Raw genomic sequence first — 21002 nt, 5'->3', positions numbered from 1 at the left:
TGTCTGTCATGGTCTGGGGTTGCGTCAGTGCCTTGGCAAAGGTAACTTACACTTCTGTGATGGCTCCATTAATGCCAAAAACCCGTCTCGGCAAAAATACTACATGTCATTGCAGCATTTTGGAGGGTGAATTCAACTCCACATTCCAGGACCATCTTTTACACAGAACAGTGAGGCAGAAAACTCAGAAAATGTTTGCATCAATGGACATTGTAAAAGGAGCTAATGCAAGCTAGTGAGGTAATTAATGATTGTAAGTCATTTTAATGTCCATAGTAGAATAAATGCTGAACATACAGGTAATAGCATCAAACACTGGATTTGATATAATGAAAATATTAAAAATGGTAAGAAAAACCGAACACACATTACAGGAGAGCAGGCTATGACAGGAACTTATCTTTTCAGCCAACCAAACTGGCCACCAGTCAAAACATTAACCTCTTTAAGGTTCAAGCAATAACATGAAATAACATTAAGCCTCTTATGCATTTTGAAAAAACTTTAAATGTTCAAACAGGTGACCCAATAATCTCCCATCCATAGTTTATGATAAAGACTAAAACCTTAATTCATGTTACTAAGAGCACAGATAAAGTAGAACTGAACCAGAATGGAACAGAGAGACCTACAGTGCAGTGGTAGTGTTGCTATACACAGCCTGTCAGTGGCAACCATACAAATCCAATAGCTGGTTTTAAGTGACTCTAGCTGACCTATTGTCTCTGTCAAGATGGGTCCTAAACAGTCAATGATTACTCTGCTCTGGTGATGCAGGAAAGGCCAGGGGCAGGGTTATTGGTGAAGGGGAATCGACTGCAGCCTTTGCTAATTAATGCCCCTGGATGCCGGAATAGAGTTTTCACCTTCGTATCTCTAGCTACTTTGCTGCTTTTACTCTTTTTCTATATCGTTCTTCCTTTTTCCCTTCTGTTTGACCTGGACATTTAACTCTATTTATTCCCTTGTCAGATTAACTCTGGCTTGTAATAGTATGATCCTTCAGGCAGCCATTTAGTACTGCACGATAATGTCTGCTAACAACAGGAACTAATGTGAAGAGTCTGGTTTTAGAGGAGGAGATGAGGACATCTACTAAGTGTATTTAACATTTACTGCATTAATGGTGCTGCTATTAACAATCAGTGGTGATACATTATTGTGGTGCATTTAATGTCTAATATCTTACAATAGCTGACAACTGAATGCATATAGTAAAAAATAAAAAAAACTATTTACATAAGTTATAAGTACTGCACATCCTGTTATTTTGTCTGTCTTCCATCCATGATGCTACTTTGTTGGAAGCTTATTTCTAACAGAGTATGTGGGAGCCAGCAACTGCGTGGTTTGGCTTCATGAGATAAAATGTGTGGGATGTCCATAGTGGAGCTACGCCATAGGCAGCCGTGAACCTGTCCATGGTCAGCATCAGAGCTGCAAGACGGTCAGTAAATGTTACACTATACTGTTTAAGTTCATCAGTATTTCACAAATACATTTATCAATAATTACCTGACCCACTGAGTAGCTGAAGGATTTTAAAAAATGACAATTTGACATTTAAAGACATATTGGTGAAATAAGATTGCCAAAGGAAAAACAAGGCTGTATGAACAGCAATCAAATGCCCTGGTTGGTTTCTAGTCTTGTTGGTTCTATGTTGGATCTGTATGGTTCTGATATTACCACAGTTGTGCTGTGTACTGACAACAAAGAACAAAAGTAACAGATAATATACAATGTGCACCAAAAAACATAAGCAACATTTTAAAGTCGTGTTTGTAAGTAAGAGTTCTTAAATTAAATGATTTTTTTAAGGGTTGCAAGCAGCTGTTGTCAAGGAAACTGATATTAAAACCGATTAATAAAAAAAACAACCACTGGAAAAAGTCTGTAGCCTTGTTATAGTCATTGGGTGAAATTATGAATAAAAGCTGAAATGTTTCAGTTGCAACATTTACAATATCTATTAGGAAAGTTCTTTAAAGCAGTGATGTGTTAAGAAGGAAGTTCAGACAACTGTGTAGTAGTATTGCCAGTAGAGGGCGCTCAACCATATCCACAAATGATTAATTCAGCTTTATGACCAAAGTGCAGGTGAAAACATCAGACCAAAACATACACATTTAGCCACTTAAAATGCACTTTGTATGCTAAATGAGATCTTAACATGTTATTTATACAATAGTCAAACAGGCTTATAATTAAGAAAAGTAGCAGATGCCTTTCTGACTTCCACAACACAAAAGTCAAGAGAATGATGCCCAGCTCTCTGTCAGGTACAAGATCAATATTTGTCCTGTAGTGCTGGTTGAGAAGGAAGGTGCACGGAGCCAGGAGTCTGAGGTCATGTCCATTTATGTTTAGACCTTATTTATGTATTTGTTTGTCTCTCAGTTTGATCTGTTGTCAACACTGAGTCACACAGTCAAGCCAACACATAGCAAAGGATTCTTCTGGCATTTTAATCTCGCTAGAATTTGTCTTTGCTCAATCACTTGTGTAATGTCCTTCTAACCTAATTATCCCCAACCATAATTATCCTAGCAGCTACATTAGGTGCTCTCATGCAGGCCTGGTTGAGAACTGGTAGAGCTCCACTACTGGCTGAAAACACCTCAAATAAGTCTCCACAACACTGCAGCAGCATGAGTGAAAAGTAAAACCGAATCATCTCAGAAGTTGCATTTAACAAAGGAACTCTACTGCAAAGCCATTATTTCTCACAAACAAACAAAATCTTTTAAAAAAGGTAGTGTACAGTAGTGTTTTAGTCCACTGAACTACCATGAAACTAACACAGATCCCTTCAACAACGTTTTTGTTTTCATAGGGTTATTAGCCAATTTTCTTTACAGTCCAACTGCTTCCTTATGGTGACACCCTTACATGTTATATTAGTATCTGCATTATACTGAAGTTAATTTGTTGTTTTGTCCACATTAGAGACAGCCTTCCTTTCTATACATGGACGACAGGGCAACACACTAAAACACACCTCTAAATATAATGCAATCCAATACAATCGACCTCAAAAGTGACTCGGACACATTATCAACTACATCGTAATACTGTATAATATTAATGTTGTACACTGATTCTTTTTACTGTAGGTGGCTGCATTTTACTTTAGATGTCCACCTACTCACACATTTCATCACTTGGTGTCCTCAGTCTCTAAATGTCTGTGAAGTGTTGTGAAAAGGAACGGCAACATCACATTGTGGTAAACGCTTCACTGTCCCAACTTTTGTTGCAATGTGTTTCAGGCATCAGAATGGAAGAGAGTGTTTATTTTGAACAAAATACAATTGATGAGGTATCACATCACATACTGCGCTGTGGTATTGTGTGATAAGGATAAGGTGATAAGTGTGATACAGGACACCGATGATTTACACATCACTACTTTCAGTTTTAATTGTGATTTTCCATACCATGCTAACTTTTTCTGATTTGGGGTTGTATCTCTATTTCTAATCATCTAGCAGATGTGTTTAAATTGTATAATGAGACACAAATAACATACAGTACCTCAGTACACATTGCGCTGTATATTAAACTTCAGGAAACCATGGCAACAGTGCTTTTAGTACATGCTAAGGAAGAATCTCTACCTGTTACAGCTAAAACCAAACACTGGTTAAGCCAAGAAGAATCTCTACCTGTCACAGCTAAAACCAAACACTGGTTAAGCCATGTAGCTAGATATACTGTATGTGCTAATCAGAAGTGTTTATATAAAGACAGCAAGGGTCAGCAGAGGGTCTAGATGTGTTAATACATGGTTGGCTCCTTGGTTGGAAACGCAGCCAAACAAATATCAACTATGTGGGCTTGATTAAAAATGTGCTATTGCTTTCCTGTACAACAGAATAATGACAACTATGGCAACAGGTGTGGATATGTTCTCACAGTTTTACAGATATAACAACTCTGAAGTTGACCTATTTATTTGAATTGTTTTATCAGCCGTTACTGCAGCTTCCTTGTCAGTTGTACATTAATGTTGTACGTTACTTGCTTCTAACTGGTTGGGGCAAAGCTGTCTCTGCCTTACAAACAGAAGCTGGCTAGTATGAACACAGTGTCACACTGCATTATCAGGATAATACGTATTTGTTGGTAAAGAGAGTTAAAGAAACAAGCGATATCATTTTGGATTGTATATCGATGCTCATGTTATATTAGGTCAACAAACACAATCAGAGCCACTGTCACCCAAAGGTTTCAGTCAGCACCCTAGGAGAGGTGCAACCTCACCTGAGATTACATTACTGTATTATACAGTATCTTTCTTACTTTTCATGTCATCCAGATCAGCACTAGCCAACATCTGAGCCTCAGCTTCATCAGTTGGCACCTGCTGGTAGATGGCGGACTCTAGAGCAGTCATGCTGCCGATGCAGATGCGCTCCCGCAGGTCATAGTTGCTCCGCTGGCTGCCCGCCAGGCGATGGTGGACAGGCTTCCTGCGGAACCAGCTGTGGGCCATAGTTGAATTTGAGGAATTTGATTGCGGGGGAACACTGACAAGGAGCAAATAGAAATTGGTGAAAAAAAGTCACGTTTCCAAGATGAAATATTATGTCACACAATGTGTGGAAATGTTAAAGCTGTTCAAATGTTAAATGTTCAGATATAAGATCCATTTTTCAAACAAAATTAAAATGTGCTGCTTGGTTGCACTGCCATCACTTCATCAACAGAGGGCTTCACAACACAGCGACAGGCGTGATCCGCTCACCAAACCTGTGAATCATCCTTAGCTGCGTTCGCTCTGACACAGCAACACAGTAACGTGTGCCATAGGCATGATGGTGTTTCTGCACTTCTTCCCCATCCAGGCATTAACAAAGACAAATACCTGAATCACCATGGAGCCCTGCTCTCCCAGAAACAAGCTCCATACATAATGCAGAGCACCACCAAATAATTCATATTGTGATGGCCATGCATGCTTGCTGGCCAGAATGGTCTCCTAATACAGTATATGTTTACAGTCATTACTGATAGCTTGGTATACTGGTTCATAACTAACTAGCTTTTGAGATACAGCTAGGTCGTTGCTGAGCTGTTGTGTTTTAGCGAGCTAGCTGCTGACCTATGAGCCTTTATCTGGTAAAGTGTGAGAAAGAGAGTCTCTGAAACACTTGGAAGCAACATGTTGTATTCTACCAAGTAAATGTAAGGTAAACATAAAGATTACACTTGTCTGAGAATGTGACTTGGTGCTCAATTAAAAACATGGTACTGTGTTTGGTTCCTTACTGACAGAGCTGCCACATCGGTTTAGAATCATGACAAAATAAAGTAGTCCTGGGAAATGACATATATTTGCTTTAAAGATATTGCAATGGAACATTCAGCTGTGAATAAATGTTAAAAAATAAATCAGAGGGTTAATAATAAAATATTGGAATTATAATATTCCACAATGTTCCAAATCCTCCTTCATCCTGTACATGCATCACTTAGATTTGAAACCCCACACAGCAGAGAGGAGTCACAACCAAGTAGAACAACGTGAGATGTAGCCTACCTGCTGCAATCGGATTCCTCACAAGCCAGCTTCTCATTCTGTTCAAGAACAGCAATTGCCCCGTTATAAACCGCCTCCTTTATCAGACTGGGTGCAGTTTTTCTCGATAACAAATGTTCTTCACTTTTCGTGTGAAAGGTACTGAGTGGAAGGGGTTTCTCCAAGTCCTCTTTGCTCCCCAAACTAAACTGAGAGGAAGAGGAAGATCAGTAAGAGGGGTGGATTATGTTTACAGTACATGCAGTCTGTCAAAACTACTGCTGGCTATTCTGTGGTAACAGTTAGCGAAGCACTTCCACAACAGTACACTTGCACGTTTGCCACCTTTACACCATACATAAAGGTCCTATGGCTCTTCAGTCGTATTTTACCTGTGGCTGGATATCGCGTAGCTCTGTAGGCGTGGCAGCCACCCCAGGTCCGTCTGTCTCAGACTCCGCCTCTTCCTCATCTACCTCATGAATGGTGGGTGTAACGTCAGAGGGGGACAGATATGTCTTTTTTTTCTTCCGTTTCTTTCTGCGCCTTCTGTCCGTGGCGTGCACCCTCTTGCGTAAACGCTGGGGCAGGGGCAGGTGGGTGGACAAGGGGTGGTGTGTATGATGAAAAGTGTGTCTGTGATCTGTGTTTAAAAAAAGAAGACTAAAGTCAAAGGCATCAAGTGGTAAACTGGTATCTACTGACTGAACAGCTACTGTCACTACTTCACAAATGTCAGCCTGTCTGGAGTGCTCCTGGACCAGCTGCCAGTTTTTACTAAACAACATGTAAACTTTTCCACACTCTTATTGAAACTCAGTCTGAGCCATGACACAAACATCTGTGTTACTAGACACATTCCGACCAAGACTAGCAGTCACCTTGTCCAAGAACTCACATATTATATGAAAACAAAGGTTTTCTTCTGACCAAAATATTGGCCAATGTAAATCTCTGACCAGATGGTAGCACCACGTGAAAAGTCAAGGGATCAACAAAGTAATTACAATTCAATTCAATTCAACCCTGAGTACCAAATTTCACAGCAATCTGCCTAATAGTTATGGAGGTATAACTCATGGTGCTTCAAGGGGAAAAGTCAGGGGAAAAGTCAGGGGTCAGCCATTTTAGTTTTGCTTACACTCAAAGTCTTTCTCAGTGTAGTGTCTGCCCATCCTGTCTCCACTAGTAGAGGCAGAGTCACCAATAATGTCTCTGAAGCGCTCCACAGACAAGGCTTTCTCCCAGTTCTCCTCTTCCTCCTCTTCTTCCTCTTGCTCCTCCGTGGATCCTTCCTCATCTTCCTCCTCCACATTCACCTGAAGAAGAACAAATAGAAAGAAGACATTGTGAAAAGAACTGTGAGAGATAAAGCACAGGAGGAGTGCAAACTGCTGGTAACTTTACATATAGTAAATGCTGTTACCATCACTGAACTCTGGCTAAGAGAAGCTGCTTTTCAGTTTAGTAAAAAACTAAAAAATATTTATTATGATGAAGAGGTGCATCTGTTCATGTAGAAAGCAATCAGCAGTGCTTTGGAACTTGATGATTATGTGAACTTTGCAACTCTGATTACTGTAGTGTACATATTAGCCAAGTGGGTAATCCAATCAGACATCCCTTTTTCATAACACAGCCAGACTCTGATATCAGAAATAGCAGCTGCACACGGAACAGATTCATACTAAATAAGAGCAAATGTTATATTATGTCTAGAGGAAACTGCTGATGCAATGCACACTTCTTAAAACTGTGAATCGTGGATAGCAACAAAATCTAACAAAACGTTTAATTGTTTCCACCCACATCCAAGCTAAAACCCTGTGTATTTTTAATAGAAGTCTAAATGTATTTTATGATTACTCCATATCAGAAGAACAGCCACATAGTGTCTGTACATCTTCCAATTTCATGTAGGGAGGACATCAAATCGATATAACAAAGTGCTAAGCAGCATAGCACTAATGCACTGGGCAACCCTTGGAGACAGTGGAGGCTGAAGGGAGTGTCCTTCCAGAGCCATCTGGTGCCTCTGATAGGTCAAATCACTGGGACAGGCCGCACGCCCTGCCTTGGATTGGTGCTGGCAAGGTGCATACTCTACTCTGGCTACATCTCTGTGGGCTCAGATTTCTGTGCCAGGGCTGCATTACTTCCTAATTACCAGTGGGATAAAGGGACAGGATGCATTTAATGATCCGAGCTACCTAACTACACAAGGCTGAGGCCAGACAGAATATAAATGGGAGAATTTTAAATTGGGTGAGCAGTAAAAGCCTTGTTGCCACTGCAAGCTCAATTTCGCTCATTACCCAAGGTGCTGTATGTTCCTACAAACCAAATCACATTTCAGAATAATTCCATGCTCCTCTCACTTCCATACTCTGCTCATGCAATCACTGCTCATCAGTGGGAGACCATGAATCTCATGCAAGATGGAATAATGCTCTCAGCTGAGAGACATATTACTGTAAAAAGACTTCTGCTAAACCTGGTTTTGCTGTGCTCAAATGACTCAAAACACTTTCATGTCAGCTTTGAAGTCAGTTGGTGTGGAGGGACTCAGGAAGAGGGCAACCCCAGCCCAGGTGGTCGAGGCACCACAGTATCTGAACAGAAACGGGACGACATACAAGGGACTGCAGGGATTTAAAATACACTTCATTGGCAGGTATTATTTTGAACATTCATATGCATGAGCGAACTCATCTAAAATGTATAATCCTCTAGTAAAGACAGTTTAACAACAAACCCCTGTAACTCTGGCTACACTGCACGTCTGCATTCATTAAGACACAAAAACTGAATATCTCTTCGGTCTGAGAAAAAATCGTTTGAATAAAATAGTAAAGTATAATATATTCAGGCGCGTCTTAGCAACAGTACAGCTGAAGTTGCTTAGCAAATACAGCTCGGTGCTGAGCTGTGGTGAGTTCTGGAGTTGTAGGTAATTGTTGGCCTCCATGCACAACCTCCCTCACTCACATTGTTAGAACATGAGGAGAAGAATGAGGCAGAAATGAATAAATGTGTGGTTTCATATGGTAATGTTAGCTGGTCACTCTAAATTATGTCAGTTTGCTTACATCTAAGTGCACCCCCCACACACTCCCCTCTTCCAAGAAAAAGAAGAAAGTGAAAAGCAGGATTTTATCATTAAAAAGATTTACCAGTATTTCTGTAAAAGGAGATAAGTGGACAAATAACACAGTGAGTCAAGGATCTCAGAACTACATCTCATTGTTTTTAAAGCCAACCTCTGGATTTTGTCCAAAAATGTACACAAACAGTGTGAAATCATCAGAGAGCGGCTCAGAACACTGCTCCATGGCGCCACCAATGGGCAGAAACCTCACAGCATATCTTTAAAGCTGTGACTGGATCCATGTAAACTGCACCCTTCTATCAATGATATCAACAGTTTGAAAGTTCATAATTAGCTTTTCTTGCAACTTTTCACCAGGCTAGTGTCCTGACAGGATAGCAGGGGAAACAGAGCAATCGCTGTTACTAACTATGTTTAAAGGCCCAGTATTTTTAAAACAGTGTAAAAGTCGGTCCGTGGCAACTTAGGGTTGCTGTTTTCAGGAGTCTGGCTACAATCTTTGAGATAAATTTAACTCCTAAGCCCTATTAAAGTCAAGACTGCATCCATGTCACAAAACTTTGGTTAATTTCATTTTAACTTCAATACTCATGTAAGGGATGGTTAAGAAAGCACCATTAAGGCACCTGAAACTGCTGTATTTCAACCAGCGCTATGATCTGTGATGACCTCTGATTAAATGTGGAAATCATAGTATGGCCACTTGGAAGGCCGTGTTACTCACTGATGTTATGATATGATTTCATGGCCATTATTCGAAGTATCAGGCTTGAGAAATCTCTGACTCAGTTTTTATTGATAAGATACAAGGAAAGTGCTACAACTGTGGTCCGAGGAAATTAACTTGTATACAATTGTGTCAGTACACGTATTTTAAATGTATTAATTCTGGAAAACAAAAACTATCATGACTAAATTATTTTGGGTCATTGAACATTTATACAATAGTACTGAGGGTTTGTAGCAATAATTAGAAACAGCAGTGTCAGAGACCAACTTCAGCACGTTGTATAACCCCCCGCCCCCGACAGAGCACAAAGCATTTATAGTCCATGTTCAGCTGTGTTGCCAACATGGAGACTGAAATCTCCCATTGCTGACACAGTGACCACTGAAAAGGCACTTGCATCTCTTTGCATCCCGTTTACTGTGTGTGCTGTGTGTTTATATCTGCATGAAACAATATTTGACTCTGTGGCTGCTTTGGACTCTTCTAATCAATTATGAGGAACCTGAACCAAGCTGCACTTCAGCTAAATGCACGCTAACCTTTTCTCATGAACATGCTGAGCCAGAGAGAGGTGTTAAAATATTTATCAGGTACAGTCCAATATGTGTGGGCTGCTAGTGTGTGTGCACTGTATGTTTGCCATGTTTGTTAGGATCAAGTACCGCCACATTAGTGATCAGGAAAACAATCTGCAGTGAAGATATATTTAGTTATTTCTGTCCAGGGTTTAGAGCTAAAGGTTAGTATTACTGTTAGATTCCTGCTACACATACCTTTAACTTTACTATTTATCAAACCGCTTTGTAAAACCTGAGCAAAATGAACACACACACACGCCAAAAGAAAACACTTAGAAAAGCTGTTACTGACATTCACGACACCCAAGCTGAGGCAAAAGGCAGCATTTGCCTTAGCATTGGAGAACTGTTACAGCCAGATCCTTTTGAAATACCACATCAGGCTAGAAACTGAGAAACAGGAACAGCACATCCAGCAAATATTATTCTTCAGCATAGAGCAAATTTTACCTGATGAACAGACACTGCTGACAGCTATTTGGCAGCTGGTCTGTGTGAAAATGTGAAATGGCAGCTAAGAAGTGAGTTATGACTGGATCAAAAAGCATGTGAAGACTTGCTCATCCACACTTTCTCATCTGCCCATGGTTGTATATCCATTTTTCCATCTTTGAGACTGCAGTCACAGTGCTTATCACAATGAACTATATGGAGGTGAAGGTTATTATGTAATAGAGCCTACCATAAAGAGTGGCCTCGCCTCAAATTCTTACACTTAGTTTTTTGTAACAGCAAAATACTGTATAATGTGTTAGTTTGTTTAGTTTTGCTGGTTGGTTTTACCTTTGCCAGGCTTGCTGGTTCCCCTGTTTCCAGTCTTTTTGCTAAACTAAACACCTTTTCATACTAGAACTAGACTTAACGATAATCATATGAGACTGATATCTATACTGCAGGCATCAGCAAAAAAGATAAACGTTCAGAAGTCAACAAAACAACTGCAAAATCCAGTATTTTTTATTTTCATGTTAAAATAAAAACTTGTGTCATGTTTGCCAACTGTGACGTGTTGATTCTGTGACGTGTCAGCTTTGTTAATTGTGCCAACGTGTGTCATTTCAGTGTGTTAGCAATTGAAAAAAACATAATCAAACATTGTTTTGTTTTGTGTTCATTAATTTCTTAATGTATAGTTTAATAATAATTCTTACCTGTTGTAGGTTGACCAACACATCCATCCCAGGGGCCATACCTCCTGCAGCCATGGGGCCTGGCGTGCAGAGCAGACCTCTGGAGAAGGCAGGGGACCACAAGAAAGTCTAAGCGTCTGGCTAGCGTGGCTGGAATAAAAGCAGGAGAGACTAAGTATGGCAGGGGTAGCACGGGACAAGTGTGGATGCAGGAGTCAGGAGGAGCTAGTAAGGTTGGGAGAGGGAAATAACCAGGGAAGAAGGGAAAGATTGGTGCCAAGCAGCAGGAACCTGGGGAAAATCAGGGATCAGCCTTTCTCTTTCACGGCTGGGGAGCCAGGAAGCCTTTGGGGTGGCATAACCTGCAGGAGAATGGACAGGAGACACAGATTTACTAGTCTGATAAGAGGAATACACGGGCAGTAACCAAGCACACACTGCAAACACTGTAGATATACACCTTCTCACATGACGTTTTGGGGGAAAACTCTAAATGTTAAGCTAATGGTTATGTTTTAGTCTGTTTCCCAAAATGTTTGCAAAATAAATTTTGAATCAGTGTGTTACATTCTGCAGTATTTGACTTGATTATATAATTAATCAACTACCAACTCTGATATATCAGAATCAGAATCGTTTATGCATGAACATACAAGGAATTTGACTCTGGTACTGACTCCCGTATATCATGACATCGGGAAGCTTTCTACTTCTGGTATAACTATTATCAAATCATAATACAATTAAACTGAGGATAACAGTGAAGTTCCTTGCAATACTCCTCAACACAGGTGTTTCTTAAAGGAATTGTTTTACATTTTGGGAAATACATTTATTAGTTAGATCTAAAGGTCAAGACCACTCTCAAGCATGTATAAAGGTTGGTTAGCTTAGCTTAGCACAAAAACTGGACAGTAGCCATGCTCTGTTCCTAGATGATAAAATGTGTCTACCAGCTCCTCTAAAGCTCACTATTTAACATGCTAAATCTTGGCTGTTTAATCCTTAGGAAGGCGAATTATAAAGATATCAATTTGCCTTTTTATCAGGGATTATGTGGCAGATTATTTCTTGGGAGGCTGCAGTAACATTCTGGAGACAACACCAATGTTTTTCACTGGCTGCCCTTCCTGATGCAACCCCATGGGGAACTGAGCGTCCAGTCAACCAAACCTGCATGTCTTTGGACTGGGGGAGGAAGCTGAGTATCCAAAAAACCCACCCAGGCATGGGGACAACATGCAGACTCCACAGAGAAAGGCCCATAGGGGTCATAATCATAATCTAATTGTTACAGAGGTAACTGTGTTATTATCAAATGTACCAGGCTTTACAGGCTTGGCAGCAGTGTATGCAATGAGGAGGCATAACAAAAACAAAGAAATTAATAAAATAGACTAAATGAAGAAACCAATATGTGAATTTTTGCCACTGTGGGGAGTTGATGGAATATAGCTGATAAATCCCAAAGAACCTTCTCTTTTTAGAGCTGCTGTTTTCCTTCTGTCACAATAAGAGGCTTCACATCTGTCTCTGTTTTATTTGGCTGACTCATTCGCTCCCTCTGAGACATTTACAGCTGGCTCATAGCTCACATTTTGCACAAGACACTGCACAAATAACAGCATGTTGCCGTGATGAGTATGCAAAACAGTTTGGTTATCTCTTGAGCACTGAGGCAATTATTGTGTACAGTGTGCTATTATTGTGCTGCCCTGCATGTTCACAGACAAGCTACAGGTGCAGTGAAGTTTCACCAGACTGAAATCTCTTTGTCAAAGGTTTTGCAAAAGATAGTTGTATGATATGATATGATAATTTTATTATTATTATTATTACAGGTAATATGTCATTAAGCATATAAACACACCTTATTCTGCCTTTGCTATAATTCTTGGACATGCAACAATGCCGTTTGAATATGCTATAGACAGATTTGTTCCCTACCTATGGGCCTCCCCCAGCTTAGACTGTGATGAAGGCCCAGGGTGTCATCTGACTGATGGCCAGTGGAGTGTGTGATCACCTTGGTCAAAGCTGACCCAGCTCATGCCCTGTTACATTAATATCAAATGACCCACCCCCCTACATCCCAGCTGTGTAATGAGAGAGCGCTACTTGGCTCACCCTTTGAATGTATGAAGGACACGCCTGCATGCAGAAGTGACAGACCTTAAATATGTTGGGGGGGGGTCAGTGCATCTACTAGTTTAATGTCATGACTTTCTTCTGTGGATGAGTAGAATATGCTAATCACATGAAGAACCATTTTAACAGTAGTGATGAGAGGATCTGTTCATTCTGAGATGGATTTGAACTGCAGCTTTCTTAAGACCTAAACCTCCAGAATCGGACAAAATGGTGTGATGATCAGTCAGTAGACACCAAACAACTGAACACTGGATGGAAAGCACTTAGATGGGATTGCCACCAAAAAGCTGCCATGAAAACCATCTCAGGTGGTGAGGAACCTATTTTATCATAAACTGCAACAAATATTCTACACAGATTGTTCATTTTAGTAATTGGTAAATGCTGTTATCTAGGAATCATTATATCTAAGAAACCAGAGCCTGCTTTTCAAAAACTGAATAGAATTAGTCTTGGCTTCAGTGCAGAGACATCTTGCAGAGTTTCACAGGACATATTGACGAGCATGGACACGACTTCACTTACAGTGCGGTGCAGAATCACGAGTTACCCTGTTAAACCAGTCAGTGGTACCACTAATACTACCAATGAACAGATGGCACTGTTAAAACATCATGCGTGCCAGCCATTGCTGTAGTCTGACAACACAATGCAAACACTCTCCTGTCGGTCTGAACATGGACTCCAGGCCAAGTCTAACCACTCCAGATGATGTAGGCCTGCATCTCTTTAACAGACAAGTAGGCAACAAACTTAGAGACACGGTCGCTCATGTTCTACATGATCAGAAGCACAAGGTTAAGGTTGTGGAAAGGTCATGGATAAACACTACAGCAAAGTTTTATGGTTGTAACCCACTGATCCAACCCCACCACATCCTAACACAGACTTCCTCTTTCACTTATGTCATAATTACTAGAGGTCACCTAAATATAAAACATTACTCTCAGTCATAATAAGCTGCTGCCACAAATGACAAACGGTATGGGCTCATTTTTTAAAGGTTGGTCTCAAAGAACCATAGTTCTACTTGTATGCAGCCAGGCAATTGTTTTGTCCAGGCCTTGTGATGTCGCTCTACAATTCCTGCTTCCATACAATATAACATAATAGTAGTAGTTAAATAAAGTAATGCAGGGGCAGTCATCTCGCTTTTGTGATGCATTTTGCACCCAGATTCTGTGCAGTTGTGACCAGAGGTGGCGCCACGGTATCAGACTGCCAATCAAAGCTGTCAGGTCATCCAATATGGCCCCTTTCTACATCATCAAATAACTTATTAAACACAAACGTATAAGAACCGTTACCACTTGCACAGGTCAGTGTTATAATATCTACTTAATTGAGAAAAATCACATTTGGGACTGAAAAAGATTTTTCAGATGTATTTTGAATTTGTAGTTTGTCCCGTGCACTAACATGGATCTCTTCAAAAAGCTTGAAACCTTCAGTTTCTCCGCTGCACTTTTGTTTTATGTGTTGCATTCGTGACAATGTAGCTTATAACTTGTTAATCCACTGTAACTAGATCGTTGTTTCTGACCTTTTATTTTAATTTGTTTTTTAATCTGACTTTAACAATGTTTTATCTTTATCTTGTCCGACTTTAATGCTTTTAGTTTTATAATGCTGTTAATGTTTCTCTTTGTCTATGTAAAGCACTTTGAGCTTCCTCTGTGTGAAATGTGCTATGTAGTAACTGTAGTGTTTTTAAAGCTGTCTGCCTTCTATTCACTTGCACAGCTTTTCAAATCCCACTGCCTGCTTCTAATTCCTCAGACACGAATGCTACAATAATCAATACCTGCACTCAATTCGTAATTTCCTTACTTGTGATTAATTGAAGCCAAAAAATGTCAGGTTACCTCAGCTCATCTGGTTTCCACAAGAATAAAACAAACAGCTGCTTTTTTGGAAATCCTGTGACGCACCATGACTTTACTCTCCTCCGTGGTTGCTGAGTCATCATGACCTATCCACCTCCAGCCTCTCTTTGAACCTGAGTCTGGAATTATTTTATGCAGCTCACAGACGACCTCATGCTACAATCAGTAAACCACCGCCTCCGGAGCAGATCGAGCTGCTCCATCTGCACAATGAAGACGTCTTTGCCTCTCAGCCCTGCGCCCGGTGACAACACCGTACCTGCAGGGACGGAGTCTTCAACAATGGTCTATATAGTTGCACGTCTCAGTCAGAGCACAAATCTCAGCTGTGCACCATCAGACAGTCATTTACTTTCCTCGGGCACATGTACGCTTTGTTGCATAGCAAGTACCCAGACAGCGACTCAGCATCATTTTGATGCCAGTGCGTAGATGCCCACTGCGATCTCACGGCTTTAACACGGATTAATAAAACAGCGAATCTGCTGCGATGACTTACCTGTGATTGTGAGGAGCAGTCCAGCGGTAGAAAAGAGCAGATGCGAGAGACGTGAGGAGGTGCACACGGCAGCAGCGCAGCCTGGTGAGGACGCGCCACCCAGCCTGCTGGATTTGGTAAGGATGCTCAGCATGACCACGTGACTCGGGAGGACAACCACAGACCATGTGAAGTCACTGATGTATGCACAACAATATGTTGTACAAATAGGTTTTTTCCCCCCCTCTCAACTAAAATACACAGGTATAAGTCACAGCCACCAGCAGCACTAGGCCACATGCATACTTATCAAATTTTAACAAATGATGGCATTTTTATACTGAGAAATACATTCAGTATCTTCCTGTATTGTTCTAAGCATTTGTCCTTTAAGCTGAATAAAAAGGAGCTTGTGTATTCATGCATTAGGCTACATTAATATTGAAAAACAAAAAAAAAATAGCTCTGGTAAGTTTCAAGAGGGAACGAATTCGGCTCACGCAGAACAACAGTTTTATTATTGTGCCTTCAGATATGAAGACCTCTGTCTGCCAGTAAGGCTTCACATTTCAAATACACAAATAGGCATGCAAAAGACCGGAAGAACCCAGAACCACAGGGGGCCCAAGAGCCCCATTTGTTTTGCTATAATTTGAATAAATTTGTTTTGCACACCACCTGCATTATTACCTAATACTCCACCCTTGTGTTGTTGACTGACAACAGCCTGCTGATTGACACATTCATACATAAGTAGTAGAAGTACATATGGATAAATAGCTAAGGTGTCCACAAACCAGAATACAAATGGCATCACATTTTATCTAAAATAATTTACTTTGTGTTTCCAATGTATTAGAGGCATATTGTGAGCATAATTTCAGGCGTCCTTGAAACTGGGTGTTCCGACCTGTTGCTAACAATTGTGTTAGATGAGGTGGAGATTAAACATTTTAAACAAAGCTTACCTGAGCTTTTAATGCTGTGAGTCTACAGCAGGATGTGCTGCTTCAAAAGAACTACTCAAAGGTTTACGGTAATTCTGTAAATAATAAATGTGGTTTAATTTCTTAAAGGACCACCGTTCAAATGACTGTATTATTATTATAATAGCATGTTTCCCTGAATTTTTGTCTGTCTCTGGAGGTGTCACAGACAGTGTCTTTAACTTTTAAAATCAAAGATGGAACTGAAATGTTGGGTTGGCAGAGCTCACTAAAGCGATGTTTCAATCTCTGGTCAGTCTTGGGGTTTTGATCTTTGTCACGTTTTGACAAATAGGCAGTCAATTTTTTATCCTCCTCCTAATTCCTGATTATCACATTTATCCATCCTAACTACAGAAAACAGAGCACAAATTAGACATAGAGTGAACACACTGGAAACAAAGGGACAGCAATCTGTACATTCAAGCATGTGTCAATGTGCAATATGGGTTCACTCCACTAGAGGGCACCCAAACTTTACATATAAAGAAATGAATAAATACACTGCCTAGCCCAATGCAACACTTCCACCGGACTGCTCATCAGAAACATAGAGCTCCAGAGGCAGAAAGGCACAGGGAGAGAGAGGACACACTACGGGAGAGAGGAGACACACAGTTAGTGACATGTAATGGTACCAGTATATGTCAGTGGATGAGACTTGAGCCACAGTAAAAACTCAAAGTACAAATACATTTTTAGGTGATACACTGAAGCTTTGGCAGTACACGGCATATGAATGAATTTGTAATTCCTTCCAGTTTCATGCTTCTGTTTTGGTTGTTGCACTTCCTGTTTCTCACCTTATGTTGTCCCCCCTTTATTTATTTATTTTATTTATTTTACGGCTCAACTGCCACTTGTGTTGTTATGCCCACTGCTTGGGCTTGGTGCTTGTTTAAGGATTTCATTGAGAGAGATTCAGTACTTTGTGGAACAATCTTTACCACTTACTGTACCTTGACTCAAACGTCCACTTACCTTTGACCACAACATTGTATTCAACTTAAACATTTCCTGTTTTCTGTTCAGTGTTTGACTCCTATAGCTCTGACCATGACAGATTCACAGTTTTTGCACTGGCTTGCATAGGTTTAGAACCGATCCTGATGTTATGCCCTGACTAACCACTAGCTTCAGTAACTTATTTAACATTTCTATCATTGTCATTTGAAAACAGCAGCGTGTTTCTGGGGTTTCCATATTGTAGCACAAATTGCCATTCACTCCAGACATAGGTGATATGTAATGGTACCAGTATAGGTGAATGTTGTTATTGTTTTAACAGCTCCCATGGAAAAAACTAATAAACAAACAAATAATGCAACTAATGATGAACCTAGTGATTTTGGGGCAGACTGTAACTGTAAGAAATATTAGTGAAATCACTGATGTTTCTGGAAAAGAGTGTGTATCTTCCACTTTCAGTTCAGCTCTGAAAAAGCAAAGAAAAAAAACAAAGGAGATGAAAAATAAGATGAAATCATGAAAAATAAATAGGAGACTAAAATAAATGTAGTTTAATTTTTTTTTTTTTAGCCAACTGATTGGTTACACTGTAAAGGAACAAAATAAAGCCTTGTTTGTGGAGATCAAGGAAAATATAAAACTTGATATTTGGTTTTACATCCCATCTAAATTCTGAGTTGGACTTTTTTTCCCCACTAGTGACAAACTATGAACTTCACCCAAAATCTATATGAGCCTTTAAATTGCACATCTTATTTTTAAACCATTAGCTTTAAGTCAGTCCAGACTTAACAAGAAACATTTGTTGACCTCAGTGTATTTTACAAGTGAACCCACATTACAGGAGAGAGCGGTGAACAACTGAACGTGACTTTAATGTACAATTTCTTCCCTGCATGTGAGCCGGTCATCATACCGCCAAACTTGATAGTTTCATGGGATGGCAGCATAAATGTTAGCTCCTGCGTAAACACAAACCCAGAAACACCTACACAGAGGAAGCCTGAGAAGAATTTGATAAATAGTCCCAAGATCCCCCACCCCCAAAAAAATCCAAATAATACAGCCTCATATGTCTGCTCTGGCTAAACAAAGCCAAACGAGGAGTTGAATTATTATCCTGTCTGCCACAAAACAATGGGAAAGTCTCAGAACATCTAATATTGTGATGTCAATCTTAGAAAGTGCTACTGCAAACATAAAAATAGGACTAAGAAGATAGTTTTAGAATGTTTTCTTGCCATTGTGACATTACTTCCTTATTATTTGGATCTGTTTGGGGGTAGAAGACTCATGGTGCTGCTCGTATGTCCCATTCAAATGCAAAAACTGCAGCTATGTAACACACATTCTACACTAACCCCAAACACTGCAGCATGACATGTTGTTGCACTTCTACATTTGTGTCACCCACTTAAGGGAATGTGACTCAGCAGTTAACCACTTCATAGAGTGTAAACTGATTTAAACTTCACCAGAGTCAGGGAGTTCAGCTCTGGCCCCTGCATCTCCAGGAAACAAGTTTGAGTAGCTCGGCCTTTCCAGCCAAATGTGGCAAACAAATCTGTGCTATGAGGTCATCATCAAGCTTTCTTCTTACATGGAGGGTCCCTTCTTCAGTCTAACTAGATCCCTCCTTCCCTGCGTGATACACACCAATAGATTTTTAACAGAAAAAATGCTGACGCAGCCAGTGGGTTTTAAAACAGCAGCAGCACAATTGACATATATGTTTGTTTTATACAAAAATGATTTCTAATGACATAGAGTGAAGGCTTACAGTGCCAAGCATTGTAAGCACTGAGAAAGACAGAAACAGAAGAGACCTCATCAGTGAATAGATACAGTATTATTACTGGCAGGCCATAAAGTGGCTGTAACACTACACAGCTGCTGTCTTTTCAAGGGAGAACCCGATGTACTTGGTGAAAGTTCACTGCGTGCCCATAAAGGGATTCAATGAAATATTGAAACAGGACATAAAAATGAAAAAACCTCCTACTGTACATTCTGAAGGCAAGGGCAAGGGAATACATATTTAAGACTATTTAGAAACATAAAAAGACAGATGCTCTCAGATTACAGTCTAATGGGAGCAGAGGATCATTGGACATTTAAAGGGAAAGACTGTTTTCACATATGATGAGGTGCATGTAACCAAGTTTGGGAAAACAACCTGGATTTTTCCAGTGTGACAGCCAACCAGCCAGTTATTAATCTTGTTAATGAGCATTCTGTGAGTCCACCAATCTTAGTAATGAAGGTTCAAACTATTACTATACTGTTTTTATACTAAGGAATATTCTACATAACTGACCTTACCTTACCTCAGAGAACTTGTTGGGAACATTCTGGACTCACCAAGTTCAGATACTTTTTCTCTGATGTCATGTTGATGATTTAACTCAGAGCATGATTTTTCTGCATATACTGACTATATGAATAGCTCTGTCTTTATAGCTTTACAAGTCAGTACATGATGAGGATTGTGTACTCTGAATTATTGGCAGGGCAGCTCAATACATTATCATCATCATGAGTGGCTCACAGGTTTGATGGTAGAACAGTGCTGCAAAGACTGTACAAAATAGAAGACAATGAGGTTGAATAAGTAAGTTTTTGAAGAGCTGTCATTACTCAGCCACTGGCTATTTGTAATATTATGTGACTGGGATCAGCTTTCATTCTCCGTCACTCAGCTCTTTAGTAAAGGTGAGTCATTCTGTTTTAAGGCTTCTGTATACACCACATTATTAAGGGGTGTCTGTGCAGACATGCAGCAGGCACGCTGCAAAGAGCATTTCAAGGCAATTGTTGTTATAGGAGTCAAGGGAGGTTGAGGTGATAACTTTCATACCACCACTATCCAAAAATAGCTTTATTTCTTTCACAACTGATTTATCAACAGACTGAGTGTAAAAAGTAGTTTCAAATTTCCATTTCATGTTATCAGGTTGAAATCAGTCGGATTCGTTGTGGTGATGGCACTTCTGCTCTATAAAGCCTATGTAGCCTTGTAATGTTTTATTGTGAAATGGGTCACATAGATTTCCTAAACCATGCTTCTTTTTTCCTAAGGCAATTACACATCTTTTTCATCCTGACTCACAGACCTCAGAATGATAAATTACTCTGGTACATTCCAGTTTGAGCTGGAGAAGACCCCCACTCACCACACACACAGGGGTGCTTTACTCATCTGTAGGTGCAATTTAAATATGAGGGCCATGATTCTTTTACCCCTTAGCTCTGGAAAGAAATGGCTCACACACCATCCTAATAAAAGTGTGACATCACTAAAGTACACACATTTGTTCTATATACCTAATGATTATCCCTCTAACTTTCTCATAACTAAATAGGCTTGTTCTTCTTCCTTTCATCCAACTTCATCTCTTCAGCCTTGGTTTCAGGTAAAATATTGCAAATTATAACAACTCTTTTATTTTTATGTTAATGTT

At 40.0% G+C, this 21002-nt stretch overlaps 1 protein-coding gene across 2 annotated transcripts in view; it reads right to left on the bottom strand.

Annotated features, from left to right (window-relative positions):
- Window positions 1-15727, bottom strand: part of slc4a3 (solute carrier family 4 member 3) — a 35858-nt gene extending 20131 nt beyond the window's left edge. Inside the window, exons 1-6 of one of the 2 annotated variants that reach the window (XM_020621602.1) lie at window positions 15608-15727; window positions 11093-11433; window positions 6666-6843; window positions 5917-6167; window positions 5546-5733; window positions 4306-4532 (exon numbers count right to left, since the gene is read on the bottom strand). In XM_020621602.1, the coding sequence (XP_020477258.1) occupies window positions 4306-4532; window positions 5546-5733; window positions 5917-6167; window positions 6666-6843; window positions 11093-11146 (898 nt within the window). In that variant the 5' untranslated portion in view covers window positions 11147-11433; window positions 15608-15727. Of the gene's footprint in view, window positions 1-4305; window positions 4533-5545; window positions 5734-5916; window positions 6168-6665; window positions 6844-11092; window positions 11434-15607 lie in introns of those variants that run through there. The other variant, XM_020621603.1, reaches the window with a different exon arrangement.
- Window positions 15728-21002: the final 5275 nt, after the last annotated feature.

This window comes from Monopterus albus, unplaced genomic scaffold, assembly GCF_001952655.1.
Source record: "Monopterus albus unplaced genomic scaffold, M_albus_1.0 scaffold263.1, whole genome shotgun sequence".
In the NCBI taxonomy this organism is placed as follows: Eukaryota; Metazoa; Chordata; class Actinopteri; order Synbranchiformes; family Synbranchidae; genus Monopterus; species Monopterus albus.
The sequence above is the reverse complement of the archived record's forward strand: the minus strand, read 5'-3'. Positions and strand labels throughout refer to the sequence as shown.